General features: G+C 35.6%; 1 protein-coding gene across 3 annotated transcripts in view; it reads right to left on the reverse strand.

Annotated features, from left to right (window-relative positions):
• Positions 1-547: 547 nt before the first annotated feature.
• Positions 548-15,371, reverse strand: part of LRRCC1 (leucine rich repeat and coiled-coil centrosomal protein 1) — a 44,338-nt gene continuing 29,514 nt past the window's right edge. For all 3 annotated transcript variants that reach the window (NM_001206791.1, XM_010812249.4, XM_010812250.4), the window contains 8 exon segments: positions 548-1,380; positions 3,232-3,367; positions 6,640-6,777; positions 6,869-7,077; positions 11,459-11,622; positions 12,835-13,009; positions 13,756-13,941; positions 14,522-14,723. In NM_001206791.1, the coding sequence (NP_001193720.1) occupies positions 1,258-1,380; positions 3,232-3,367; positions 6,640-6,777; positions 6,869-7,077; positions 11,459-11,622; positions 12,835-13,009; positions 13,756-13,941; positions 14,522-14,723 (1,333 nt within the window). In that variant the 3' untranslated portion in view covers positions 548-1,257.

Here is a 15,371-nt window from a genome sequence, read left to right on the forward strand (position 1 = left end):
AATTCTTAGCTGATTTTTTTGTTGTTGTTGAAAACTTTGTCAGCCCACTGCATCTAGTGTGTTTTGCATTTTATTTTGAAGGATAATTTTGTTGGATGTAGAATTCTCAACTTATTGTTATTTCCTGTACCTAAAATATGTCCTTCACTGCCTTCTAGTCTCCATTATTTCTCATGAGAAGAGAAATTTCTCAACTGTTAATTATTCCTTTACATTAAATCATATTTTCTTGCTACTTTCAAGATTTCCCCCAACAGTTAGACTGTGAAGTGTCTAGGTGTGGTTTTCTTTGTGTTTATTTATCCTGGGTTTTACTGAAGTTCTTGAACATGTAGATTTGTCTTTTTCATCAAATTAAGGAAGGTTCCAGCTATTATTTTCCCCAATATTTCTTATGTCCTCCCATCTCCCTATAGGCTCCCATTACGTGCTGATATGCTTGACGTCCCACAGATTTCAGTATAAACCTTGCCTGTAATAAATGGGGCCCTCTCTTTACATTTTTTTCTGATTGCATTTAATTTTAAAAAACATAGTTCACTGGTTATTAGTTAGAGTTTGGTATTATATTCTCTTTCTTTCAGAAATAGTAAGGAGAATAGTGTTCAGATCTTTGTTCTGCATACACAGGAACGTAAGAGATGACAAAACTGAAATAGGAATAAATGAACTGATATGAAATGGAATAAAAGTGTTTTAAGTTGTAAAGTAAGAATTCTCATAAACTAACTAAAAAGGAGTCATTATGAGTCATGTGGAGACATATATATGCATTCTTAAAAATACCACATCTCTTATACAGATTTAAAATATTTTTTGGCTATACTTATGAGCATTTTAAAAGAATGGAGCTACCTCAACTGAAGGACAACCAATAAATATAATTAGTTCATCAACACAGTAAGGTTAACAGTATTAAAATACTTTCCCTCATGTAGTCAAAATACTAAATTTCCATTAACATACTTATAGGCAAATGTGTAATGACCACACAATGTATAGCACAGAAACAAGAAAAAGTGTTTTAAGTCTAGTTATTTTGATAGGTTTTTCTAATACACATAATTGTCAACAATTTATTATAAAAAAACCTACATATACAATTAATACTTGATCAAAAGTCTTTTAAAATATAATCAGAATGAAATGTGTAGAAAGAGACATTTCAAAGTCACAGCAGTTACTACTATTACAATATTTAATCATTTTTACAATAGGCCTGCCGATCCATTTCAATTAAATTTGTTCTCAGAACCATCAAATTTCTTGCTGAATTTGACTTAGAGCAAAAGCAAGTTGCTTAATTTTTGTTTCCATTGCTTTTTTGTTCTTGCATGTTTCTTCCAGAAGTCCACGCATTTCTTCTTCAACTCGATGGACCTAAATCAATATGTACATTTTATAACATTTAAATTTCTCAGTGAAAATGCATTTTTAAAAATGCAGAAAGTAAAAGATTTGTATATATTTTATAATTTGTGATGTTGATGTTCATTTAAAGCAAGAGGTTAATAAAATGTTAACCTATTCAAATACTAATATGGAAAACAATGTCATACTATATATAAAATATTCACATGTATACTATCCATTTATTTCTCATAGGCTCTTGTAATGAACACATGATAATTTAACTCTATTTTATAGTTCAGAAAACTTGTTCAAGGTAGTGGTACTTCTCAGTAGCATATCTGGATGAAACCCAGTCTTCTGACTTAATCTTCTGACTCAATTGCTTTCTCATTCCTAAGCAGTCCTATGCTGCTTATGAATGTCAAATCATGACTCTTGACTTATCCTTACAAACTTTCAAAACTGCAATCACCTCCCTTCCCAAAGAAACTCTTTAAACACTGCATTTCTAAAACTGCTGGTGGTGGTTACACATTATTATCTTTTTGAGAGATAATTTTATGATTTACTGTTAACTCATATTTATTCTCCTAGGATTCAGTGTATTTGATACTATTAATTTCTGCTTGAAACTCTCTCTCCTATTATACAACATTCCTGAGGGTACTACCAATATAGTCATCCCTATCTGTCTACTTCCCTCTTCCTAATCTCTAATATAGACTTCCTGATTGTTTTCCTTTTAAAAATTAACATTTCTCCTAACTTAAATGATCACCTGTATGTAATGCCTTTTTTCAGTCTTACCACATTTAAACTTTGGTGCCATTTTTCTAATTCCCTAACAAACACCTCCCTATGATATTACATCATAATGGCAAGATGTCCAAAATCAAACACAGTATTTTGCTTTGAGTTAAAGGCCTAATATCATACATTATTTAATAATACCTAGTGTACTCTTGTTCAACACTCAGTAGATTTTAAATATATGAAACAGCCACTGCACTGAAATAACTAAATTTTGAACCAACTGTATTTCTTTATTAATTGTGATTATTTTCAAAGACCTAATTCCCTCTTTCTGGTTATACAGGCTCCTTTAATGTCATTTAACTACACAACCTTGATTATAAAATATTTAGTATACCTTTCCTTTTCTATTAACTCTTTTCCTTTTCTAGTTGCTGATTTCTGAATTTCCAGTCTTAAAGATATGTGTTTCTTATTAACACTTCAAAATCTGGGAAAAATGAAAGTTCATAACTGTCTCATTTAGTGGATCTTAACAGTGGAGTCACATGAGAATCACCTGTTGAGTTTTAAAAATATCCAGGTTTGAACCTAGTCTTAGTGGATGAAAGTATGAGGGGAAAGCTCATACATAAGTATTAGTAAAGCTTCATAAGTTAATTCTGATGTTTCCCTGTCATTCAGTATCATCCTATACCCATTCCTTTGTCAATGAGAAACTTGACAGTTTGAACCCTAATTCATAATAAAACAATCCTTGAGAACTTGTCCAAGGCAGTAATGGATTGTACTTAATACATTCACATTCTCACCTTGCCTATGTGTAACCAAAAGGGCTTCCAGCTCAAATTGGTGAAGGATATATAAATTTTTATCCAGAGCTCATGGAGCAGGTACATTTCAGGATCAAATTTATAATCTTGGTTTCATTAAAATTCTATTCTACAACTAATCTAAGTATTACCAACATGTTGGTCTGGCTTCATGAGTGTATTAGTAACATTCTTCGTATCTATTTGGTCGTTAAATCATGCTGCCTTTTCTCCTTATCACTGTTGAAGATAACAATTTACTTAGCTATAACAATTTAATACTGATTATCAAAGTGAATTTTACTTACAGTACCTTTAAATTTGCAGAATCAATACATTTCTGTTTTTCATTTGCCAGTTGTATTATTTCATTTTGATGAGCTTCAACAATTGCATCAACTTGTTTCTTAAAGGCATCATCCATACTTTGAAGCTTTTCCATTGCATCCCTTAAAAACAAAACAAAACCACATATCTACCTGGATGTATAAAAATTAGGATTTTTTTTTTAACATGGAAGCACTCATATTCATGTCTTAATGGGAGCATAACTCCATTGAATAGCAAAAGACTATCTTGGGTAACTAAAGTTATTAGTTCATCATCCAACAGAATCTGTTAGTAACAGTTTAGAGTAGGGTAACATAAGTGGAAGTTTGTTACATTATCCTCTGAAAGTTAGGATACACTGGTTCTCACTTGTGAGTCTAAGGATATGCTTTATAAGCATCTTCACAGATGCTGTCAATTTCTTTTCCCTCCATGTATTAGCAGTATGATAATAATTTACAATGTCTATACTATAGGCAGGTTCAAGTTTATAAGCATGTATGTCTGATTTTCCTGTGTTTATGCTTATCAGATAAAACCCTATGTTAATAAACATATTATAAACAGTATTTACAAAATTTCAGTGCTAAATGTTTCTTATAAGCAAAATACCCATTTCTTAATATTAAATATGAATAATTTTATTAAAAATGTTAAGCTCATAATGAACAAGCTTCCTGGTTTTGGCACAGACCACTGCAACAGTGGATTGAACATTAGGACCGAAACTGTGCTCCTGGGCATGGAAACCCTTCTGTGTCCCCCGTTTCTTGTTTGCAGGGAATAGATTCCAGCCTCCAAGACTTTCCCTGAGTTTCAATGGGTACATGTGAACAGTCACTTATCAGGGAAGAGAAGGGATGCAGAGATTAGGGAGATGACCACCTTAGGCCCAATCCAAAGAGTACAGGCCCTGCACATACCCTACTCTTTAACAGCAACTCCACCCCTGAACCACTGCTATAAACTTGCCAAATCCTCCCATGTTGGTACACAGGGTTTGAGGCACAAGCCTATTGCATCCCCTTTTGTCTGGCAAAGCAACAAAGTGATCCTTTTCTACATCACCCAAAACTCTTGTCTCTGACACTTCGTTGGGCACAGGTGAGGGAGACTAAACTTTCAGCATTAGGATCATCAATCAAAAGTCTTTCTTTTATTCCAGTTGCAACATTTGGTAGCTATGTGACCAAGGGCAAGTTCACAACCTCTGGATTTAAAGTCTGTCAACTATAACACAATAATCCTGCCTGTTTGGCTAATCTCACAAAATTACTGCTGGGTTCAAAGTAAGATATAAGAAAATAATCAACTTATATGTTATAAAAACCTTTGCAAATAAAATCTTTTTTATGATCAATGATTTATTTATTTTATTAAAGTTCTATTAAATTAAAAATCATACCTACCAATCTCAGTCATAAGAACATTAAGGTAAAAATCAGGCCTTTTTATTGTTTTGCTCTTAAAAACACAATAAACAATATAAGAGATTCTAAAAATTGTCAGGCTTTATGGTTTTAGTTTAGGAACTTCTAGTTATATGAAATGATTGTGTCTTTTAGGATCAAAAGGACTTCATACTGCAAAGCTATGACCAGCAGGAAAGAAAACAGGCTCTAAGTCAATGTTTCGTTGCATTAATGTTTGGTTGTAAAGCAAAGTATAACAGGGTCCATTAGCAGACAATGGACTGTATTATCAATTAAAACTTCTGGGGTGTATAATAACACCTTTCACCTTTTCATTTACATTGAGTTAAAATATGAAAAATCAAATTTCGAGGTTCTATTAGATTTGATATAATGGGGAACCTACCTCTATATGAAATTTTGGGGCTACCTACATGCCACATTATCTGCACCATTCTATATTTTGACATGAGAACTGGTCACTAAACCATGCTACCTGTTTTTTAGGTCAGTTAACTTTAAATTATTTTAACAAGTCTAGTCATATAGTTTATAAGGTAAAACCCTCATTTCCTCTAGAGTATTTTATAAAATCCATATAACAATGGCATATGCGTACAGATTTCTTCCCCTTATTTACAATCAGCTCTCATCCTCGTTGGTGCAGGCTAACTGCTACCGACATCTGTTTTAGATTCTTCAGAAGCTCTCTGTCCCTGGTAGTCAGTGATTTTTTTCCTCTAAACTTCACATGTTGTTGTTTAGTCGCTAAGTTGTGTCCAACTCTTTGCAACCCCATGGACTGCCAGGCTCCTCTGTCCATGCGATTCCCCAGGCAAGACTACAGGAGTGGGTTGTTATTTCCTTCTCCAGGGGATCTTCCCAACCCAGGGATTGAACCCTGGTCTCCTGCATTGGCAGGCGGATTCTTTAGTGCTGAACCACCAGGGAAGCCAAAACTCCACACACAATGCCACATACAACAGCCAAAAATATTAGTTGTTTCCATTCAAACAGAATTTGAAAACAGTAATTCTAGTAATAAAAACTAAATATACAGCAATTACTATGCATCGAGCACTATTTAAATGCTAAACAGCCCATACAAATCATATACATACATAAATACACACATACACAAAGTTTAAACTTCCATCAAATATTAAGGGAGGAACTATTATAATCATTTTATAGATGGAATGGAAATTAAGAGCTTGGCAAATAACCATGTCCAAAATGTTTTTACCTTCCTCATGCCTGCTACTGCTACTGCTAAGTCACTTCAGTCGTGTCCGACTCTGTTCGACCCCATAGACGGAAGCCCACCAGGCTCCCCCGACCCTGGGATTCTCCAGGCAAGAACACTGGAGTGGGTTGCCATTTCCTCCTCCAATGCATGAAACTGAAAAGTGAAAGTGAAGTCGCTCAGTCGTGTCTGACTCTTAGCGACCCCATGGACTGCAGCCTACCAGGCTCCTCCGCCCATGGGATTTTCCAGGCAAGAGTACTCAGTTTTCTTTAAAGATATCCCACATGATACTGGATGCTTGGGGCTGGTGCACTGGGACGACCCAGATGGAGGGTATGGGGAGGGAGGAGGGAGGAGGGTTCAGGATGGGGAACACAGGTATACCTGTGGCGGATTCATTTCGATATTTGGCAAAACTAATATTGTAAAGTTTAAAAATAAAATTATGTAAAGTTTAAAAATAAAATAAAATTAGAAAAAAAAGAAAGAAAAAAAAAAAAAACCTAGGAAAAAAAAAAAGCAAATAAACTTTATAAGACCAGGGATCACCAGTACTTAGAACAACATCTAATAGGTTGGTGCAAAGGTAATTGTGGTTTTTGCATTGTTGAAATTTGCCATTTGATATTGGAATACCTTCTGTATAAATTTGGTTTGATATACATCATTTTAATGTGCAAAAAAAAAAAAAAAAAAAGATATCCCATATACTTCAGGACTTAATGCTTACTTTTGTAGTTCGATACTTTTGTCTCTTTCTGCTTTAAGTTTTCTTTCTTTGTTTTCAAAGTTTTCTTTCACTTCTTTTACTTGCATTTCAAGATGACATAGAAGTTCTCCTTTATCATGCCACTTCTGATTAAGTGTACTAATATGAAAAGAAATAATTAAAAAAAAAACCGGTTACATGAAATTATTAAGCCACATGTTATTTCTCAATAGGAAATACTGTATAATACCTGTAAGCTTTTCTGATTTCATCAAGTTCTAATTCCTTCACTTTCAGCTGCTGTTTTAGTTTCTCTTTTCTTTCATTGTGTCTTTCTAGTTTCTCAACTATTTCATCCAGTTGTGAAGATTTTTCTTCAAGTTGTTCCTGAGTACATTTTTGTATTTCAGTGATTTTTTCATGTAATATTTTGATTTGTTCCTCTCTTTCCTGTAAACACTTCATTTTTACAGAAAACAAATCATTATTAAAAAAACAATTATTTTTCTTAATCTTAAATGTCTTATTTCCAAATTCAATATGGTTTAAAATTATTATAAAAACTACAGATTAAAAAATAAATTGAATGTTCAGGGACTGTTTTAGAAAAGATTTCTACAGAACATTTAAAAAATCACAATCAATAAGGAATAGCACCATTACTGTGTTTTCGATGCCACTAAGAATGATACACTATGTACACTTTTTATTTCATTAGGTTACTACCAACCACACAAAAGGAGTACACGGGAAGAAAAACAGTACAATGACAATTTTATTTAACATGGAATATAGCAAAGATTGATATTCACGATGCATGTATGACACAAAGTACTATTTCTACTCTGCTAAACAAGTGTCTTCTGCATTAGAGTGAACAAATACTTTAAAGTATGATTTCATCACTATTGAATGTCACATGAAAATAGGTTCTACATTCCCCCAAACTTCCTTTCATCTTCTGTCCTGTGAGGCCAACTGTATCCTCTATTTGCATACTACATATCAGAGGATTAATGAAAGATCAAAACTACCTTGATCAGTTCAGTTCAGTTCAGTCACTCAGTCGTGTCCGACTCTTTGCGACCCATGAATTGCAGCACGCCAGGTCTCCCTGTCCATCACCAACTCCCGGAGTTCACTCAGACTCACATCCATCGAGTCAGTGATGCCATCCAGCCATCTCATCCTCCGTCGTCCCCTTCTCCTCCTGCCCCCAATCCCTCCCAGCATCAGAGTCTTTTCCAATGAGTCAACTCTTCGCATGAGGTGGCCAAAGTATTGGAGTTTCAGCTTTAGCATCATTCCTTCCAAAGAAATCCCAGGGCTGATCTCCTTCAGAATGGACTGGTTGGATCTCCTTGCAGTCCAAGGGACTCTCAAGAGTCTTCTTCAACACCACAGTTCAAAAGCATCAATTCTTTGGCGCTCAGCTTTCTTCACAGTCCAACTCTCACATCCATACATGACCACTGGAAAAACCATAGCCTTGACTAGATGGACCTTTGTTGGCAAAGTACTGTCTCTGCTTTTGAATATGCTATCTAGGTTGGTCATAACTTTCTTTCCAAGGAGTAAGCGTCTTTTAATTTCATGGCTGCAATTACCATCTGCAGTGATCTGTTAAATGTTTGCAGGTATTAGGCCTCATCTGACTTACTTATGCCAATGAACATATCTGCTTTACAGGTGCATGCCTGGATGCTGGAACCCTGTAACATCAACTAATGATAACTGTCTCTACCAGTAAGAAAAAAATGAAATTAGCAGTTCCTGTTTTCATCCTGTTTCCCCTGTCCCACCTTGCCTTTTTTTCCCTTTTGGGAAGATGATGGAGGCAAACAAACAAATACTGAATGAGGCTTATTTAGGAATGAATTCATCAGTATCTTAGAAAATGTGGTTCAATTCCTCAGTGTGTTATACATCTAAAAATTCTAAGCAATGGATCAGGTAGTCTTGACCAACATTTCCATAATTTATTTTCTCCCCACAACTCTCATACTTAAGTACTTAGGGGAGAGCAGTCTTAATATATTATTCAGTTCAGTTCAGTCGCTCAGTCATGTCCGACTCTTTGCGACCCCATGAATCGCAGCACGCCAGGCCTCCCTGTCCATCACCAACTCCCGGAGTTCACTCAGACTCACGTCCATCGAGTCAGTGATGCCATCCAGCCATCTCATCCTCTGTCATCCCCTTCTCCTCCTGCCCTCAATCCCTCCCAGCATCAGAGTCTTTTCCAGTGAGTCAACTCTTCGCATGAGGTGGCCAAAGTACTGGAGTTTCAGCATTAGCATCATTCCTTCCAAAGAAATCCCAGGGCTCATCTCCTTCAGAATGGACTGGTTGGATCTCCTTGCAGTCCAAGGCACTCTCAAGAGTCTTCTCCAACACCACAGTTCAAAAGCATCAGTTCTTCAGCGCTCAGCCTTCTTCACAGTCCAACTTTCACATCCACATATGACCACTGGAAAAACCACAGCCTTGACTAGAAGGACCTTTGTTGGCAACGTAATGTCTCTGCTTTTAAATATGCTATCTAGGTTGGTCATAACTTTTCTTCCAAGGAGTAAGTGTCTTTTAATTTCATGGCTGCAGTCACCATCTGCAGTGATTTTGGAGCCCAAAAAAATAAAGTCTGACACTATTTCCACTGTTTCCCCATCTATTTCCCATGAAGCGATGGGACCAAGTGCCATGATCTTCGTTTTCTGAATGTTGAGCTTAAAGCTTATTATTATTAGGAATTCATAAAAACTACAGAAGATTCTTATGAAATAACCCTGCTAATAAAAATAACATTGTAGCATCAGAGAATCTTGTGACCCATACTTAAAAGTACCAAAACAATACATATGAGGAAACCAAACCTCAAAAATCCTGTTTTAGAATCTACTTAATTGAAAATATTGAACTCCAAATTCTGCAGATTAGCTCATTCTCCCTTTAAGTTATTAGCTATGGTGAAATATTTGGGCTTCCCTGGTGGCTCAATGGTAAAGAATCTTCCTGCCAATGCAGGAGACACAGGTTTGATCCCTGGGTTGGGAAGGTCCCTGGAAGAGGAAATGGCAACTCACTCCAGTACTGGAGAATCACATGGACAGAGGAGCCTGGTGGGCTACAGTGCATAGGGCTGCAAAAAGTTGGACACGACTGAGCAACTGAGCACACAGTGAATTTATCGCTATAAGAAATTATACCTAGTTATCTCTGTATGTTCTGTAATGAGCTGGGATGCACCATTAATGCTCATATCTTTGAGGTTGATACAATGGTCTTTAAAGTAAATGTACTAAATTGTGAAAAGAAAGAAAAATGATGAGTTGAAAACTTTTTTTTTTTAAAACCAAAAATCTAAAAACTAATTTCCTTTTTGGCTCCACTGTGTTATTCATTACTAGTGATTTTCTCCCAAAACTCTGTTCAGAGACTGATAAGCAGTAGTCTTACTGCAGAAGTTGTTATGTCAAACATGGTATTATACTGAGTATAGAAAAAATGCTTACTGATTAAAAATTTTGAATAATTTTCAGTGTAGCTTGGCATGTATGACAGATATAATGGAAGTTTTGGTTTCATCCAAAAGCAAAAACAACGATGTAATTGTTTAGGGTAATTATATTATCTAAATACAGTTCAAAAATCACAGTTCAAGCATTCATAGTCTAAATCTAATTATGGATATAACAACATGGTGATAATGTTTCTTAATTTTCTGTACTTGATGAAGTTCTGTTTCTTAAAAATGACCAAGGGGGGAAAAATCAAATCTTAGGTAGTTATAATTAAAGAATGTGTTCCTTAAAAAAATAAAATAAAAAAGAGAGAGAATGAGTTCCTAACTTTGTGGGTGATAATCCCATTTAGAAGTTTCTTAAAATCCCTTTTCTTGGGCTATTTTTTTAACTCCTTGAAGATAATCTTCAGAAGAAAATTCTGGAGTTCAAATTTGATTCAAATTTTGGAGTTCATGCTAACTTTCAGAATATTTCTCTGGGAATTTTCACGTAATATACTTTGAAACAAGAGATGCTGTTAGTTTTCTCTAAGACAGGCCATATTAAAGAAGAGGGTAAAAACAGTGTCTCTTGGAAATAAGCACGAATCTTTTACATTCTATTCATGGCATGCTGAAGTCCGTGGGGTTGCAAAGAGCGGGACACGACTGGGCAACTGAACAACAACAAGGTTTTGTCACAGAGAATTCTGAGAACTGAGTTAGCAATACTGGAAGATACTAAACAACACGAAGTTTAAATAAAAATGCTACCTTTTTTGGTTCCTAACCCTTTATGGGGCTCTGAAGGCAAGAACACTGAGGTGGCTTGCCCTGTCCTCCTCCAGTGGACCGTGCTTTGTCAGGCCCTGACTTAGCAGGGACAGGCCCTGCTGCCGCCACGCGTGGCCAGACAGCATGCCTGGCGCCCTGCACGTCCCACTGCTGGTCCTCGCTGAGTGCGCGTAACTCCACCGGCCGCCAAGCCCAGGGAAGCCTGGTGTGCTGCATGCAGTACACGGGGTCGCAGAGAGCTGGACGTGACTCTTCAGCAACTGAAGAGCAACCACCACCCATTCTGGACACTAGTTTCAATTATTCTGGAGGGCCATAATAACACCCTCCATAAAATTTTGAGGTAAAAGTAATTTCAAGTTAATAAATGTTATATATAACTTTTAAAAGCAAAGTGGCAAACATTATTAAAAAAACACGATAGTATGTCTTAAATTCCACAACAGTTGGGATTCATTGAGACAAATATTTATTAGGTAGTTCGATCCACACATTTTCAAACTTTCCCTATGAGCCGTTCCTAAAATAAAATGTCAAACTTACCTCTTTTAATTTTCCAATGGTTTCGGTTTGGTCGTCTATGATTTTACATTTGATTCTTATTGTGTCACTGTCACGCTCACTTGCTTTTCGCAGACATTCATTCTCCCTGTACAAACTTTCAAGCTGAGCCTCTACTCTCCCATGATTTTGGACTAGAGAAGACCCTAAGAAACAAACATCACAGTAAAAACCTTAAGAAGACCTTAGAGATTTGTTTTTAACGAGCATCTAATTTTATAGTGTATGATAGAATGACTAAAAGAAGCTGAATAAAGAAACAAAATACGTAACAGCATAATATGAAGTGGAAAGAGAAGAAACGGGCCTTTTAAAAGCTGTGGGTATTTGAGAACCTAAAACCACAGTAACCATGCAAGCAGCTACTTTTGTGAACAACTAAGTGAAAGTGAAAGTGAAAGGGAAGTCGCTCAGTCGTGTCCGACTCTGCGCGACCCCATGGACGGCAGCCCACCAGGCTCCTCCGTCCCTGGGATTTTCCAGGCAAGAGTACTGGAGTGGGGTGCCAGTTCCTTCTCCAATGCATGAAAGTGAAAAGTGAAAGTGAAGTCGCTCAGTCGTGTCCGACTCTTCGCGACCCCATGGACTGCAGCCCACCAGGCTCCTGTGTCTGTGGGATTTTCCAGGCAAGAGTACTGGAGTGGGTGCCATCGCCTTCTCCGGTGAACAACTAACTGAGACACAAAATATTTAATGGGTCATGTTATGCTGTCCATACAAACAAAATTAATTTGTAATCATATTACAGATTCCTACATGGTATGGTCAAATAAGCAATGTTCCATTTAGGTCAACATCTACTATTCATAATTTGTGAAGTCTCCATGAATGCCTTAAAACAGTGTATATCTATCTCTTGCTTTATGGTGACTGGAAAGGGAATGAGACTAAGGATAAATTTACCTGAACCTAAAATGGTTTTTATTCATAACTGATTTCACATTTCTCCACATGTAACAAGATAAATGTTAGCAACATTTATTTTCTTAGCAAAAAAATGAATGCTGCATATGTACAATTTAAAATCACTAGATAAGAAAGAATTGTTTTCAATAACTTATTTAGGTGGAGCATGATAAAGGTATACCTGTTCAGAAATGTAACCAAATTACACTGGGAAGAAAATCAGAGACAGCAAAATATCAGAGTTATAACTATAAAATGGGTGTAATAACCTCCTTCTCAATTCCTTAGTATAATTTCATTCCTGTCTGACTGACCAATGACCAGTTACCCTTCCGTATAAAGCGTCACCTTCTTTCCTGGGATGTCTAGGAAGAATTAACCCTCCCTTTTCTAATACACTGGTTTGCAGGATGAGAAGAAGGGGCTATTTTTTGAAAATTTGAGAATTTTACCCTGTAGTGCCAACTCATGTCCCCATACTTTTCTTTCTGTCCTTAAACCATAAATTAGCGATTCCTTGGCAGCTAGCTCGGAAATAAGCTGCATTTTTTCCTGCTTGAGAAGTTCTATTTGAATACTCTTCTGCTTGTCATCTTCAATTAAAATTTCAAGTGTGTTGATTTGATTCTGTATACCACCAAAAAACATTGAAAAGAATGCAAAGTAATTATTATATTTAAGTACTTCTTTATTTTCTTTCTGTATTTTATAGTGAGAAAAAATGTTATTTAAGCAAATACAAAGTAATGTCCCTAAATTTTATATAGAAAATGTTTTAATTTTATTGACTAAAAATAAATGTAGGTCATTAAATAAAAAGTCAAATTTTAAGAGGCTATTTCTGTAAAAACTCTGAATTTTATTTAATATTTTAAAAGAGCAACTATACATGTATTACTCAAAATTTCTCACCAAGGATTTCCATCAACAGTCTAATGGTCACTTATATAAAGTGAGTCCTTTTGAGCAAAATATCACTAATATTTAAAACTGAGACAACAGAAATAAAGTAATTAAAAAAGTATTATAGTTAGGTATATTAGTATGTAAAGACGTCCACTACCACAAAATTAGTATCAATAATTCCTTGGATATTTTCCAAACTTCAACCATCTGTATCACTGTAAAACTGGTATCTATTTACTTAGTATGCTGCCTAAAATTAATTCACTTACTTATTTAAATACGATTTTAGTGTAAGTAGTACAACCTGGGTAGCCATGGTTTATCTCCTAATTATATTAGTCTTCACACACATAAAAATATACTTGGTGTTATCTAGTTCACAATTGTATACTTCCTAAAATGATCACAATATACTTGAAAAAAATGACATAAAAAGTTAAAAAGGAAATATAATGGTAGTGTCTTACCTGTAAATTTGCTGCTGTTTCCTGTTTCAATTTAGAAACTTCTGCAAGTTTTGTTTTTTGTTCCTTCACCATACAGGTTAGGTCTTTAATTAAAGAAGAAGACTCATTTTCTTTTCGTTGAGCCCAAACAAGAGCATGCTTGCTTTTTGCTAATTCAGTTGCAACATTTTCAAAACCATCTTTAACCTATATTTTAAAATTGCATCATAAATAGCAGTTCTCGGAATATTTAGAATATATCTGATTTTGGAAACAGCTTACTTTTTTCATTTTTAGTATCTGAGTTTTAGCAATAGCATGAAATTCACAGATAACTGGCTTCGCAGGTCAGCCAGGCCATATGTGTTTATGTGTTTTAAGGTCTGGACCCTGCTATTTTGACACAAAAGCAGCCAGACACTGTGTAAACAAGTGAGCATGGCTCTGTTTTCATAAAACTTTACAGAAACAGGTAGTGGGCCAAAAATAGCCCAGAGACTTTAGTGTGCCGATCCCTGCTCTAAAGTACAAATAATAGAGAATGCAGGTTTCCTAATTCCTATTCGAGTGCTCTCTTTACTTGACCATTTATAATATCACTTAGCTTTGGCAACAGCACTGAAGATTAGCTATTATTTATGTGAAGAAATAAGGCTCTAAGAACCTAATTTGCTTACGATCCTATAGGCAGCATGCAAATAGAGCTAGAATTCTAAAATGTAGTCCTCTTATCAAATCATAACTTGCTGATTCTGTTTTCAATAAAAAGCTAGATGCCAGTTCTTACATCTTTAAATCTTCTGGCTTCAACAGTTAAAGCAATACGGAATTCATTTTCTAAATCCATATACTGTTGATTTAATGCATCAATTTTGTCTTGATATTCTTTTATAACTTGCTCATGCTTTCTCTCTTCTTTAGCAATTTCTTTAGCTAAGGCTTCCTGGAACTCAGCTTCACTAAAAAACTCCCTTGTTTCAATGTCTTTCCTGGAATGAAAAACAAAAATCAAAGGATGCTGTTTACATGGAAAGAAAACTTTAAAGGCCTTTAGGTACTAAATATTCTATATTCCCTATTGTTAAAGATCAGCTCCTTACTTTCAAACACAAAATAAGGGATAGGATGGTATATGCAGGAAGAACAAAAGTTTATTTGACTGTTCATTCAGTGGTGACAGGGATATGCCAAGTCTTAACTTCACTGAGATAGTTCACAGTCATTTTATGGTTTCTAATATCCTTTGGGTGTATTCATAGGAGTCAGGTTCTGCTTCACTGCATCTTCTATGTTGCTTGAGTCTTTAATATACAGTAAATAGAGTCTACCGGGCAAAACTACAGCCCTTGGACCAAATCTGGCCTGGTGCCCTTCTTGTGGGGAAATAAACTTTTATTGGAACACAGCACATCCATTTGCTTACACACTGTCTATGGTTACTTTTGGGCTACAAAGAGACAGTTAGGCATGACCTGAAAAGCCTGAAATATTTTCTATCTGGACCTCCACAGGAAAAAGTCTGCTGAATCTGCTTCAAAGGAATAAAGTATACTGATAATTTAACAAGTAGTTACTTGGAAGTCAATTAAACAGTTTTCTCTATATTATAATGATCAACTTTTGGTTGGACTTAGAGA

Source organism: Bos taurus, chromosome 14 (assembly GCF_002263795.3).
Source record: "Bos taurus isolate L1 Dominette 01449 registration number 42190680 breed Hereford chromosome 14, ARS-UCD2.0, whole genome shotgun sequence".
Classification (NCBI taxonomy): Eukaryota; Metazoa; Chordata; class Mammalia; order Artiodactyla; family Bovidae; genus Bos; species Bos taurus.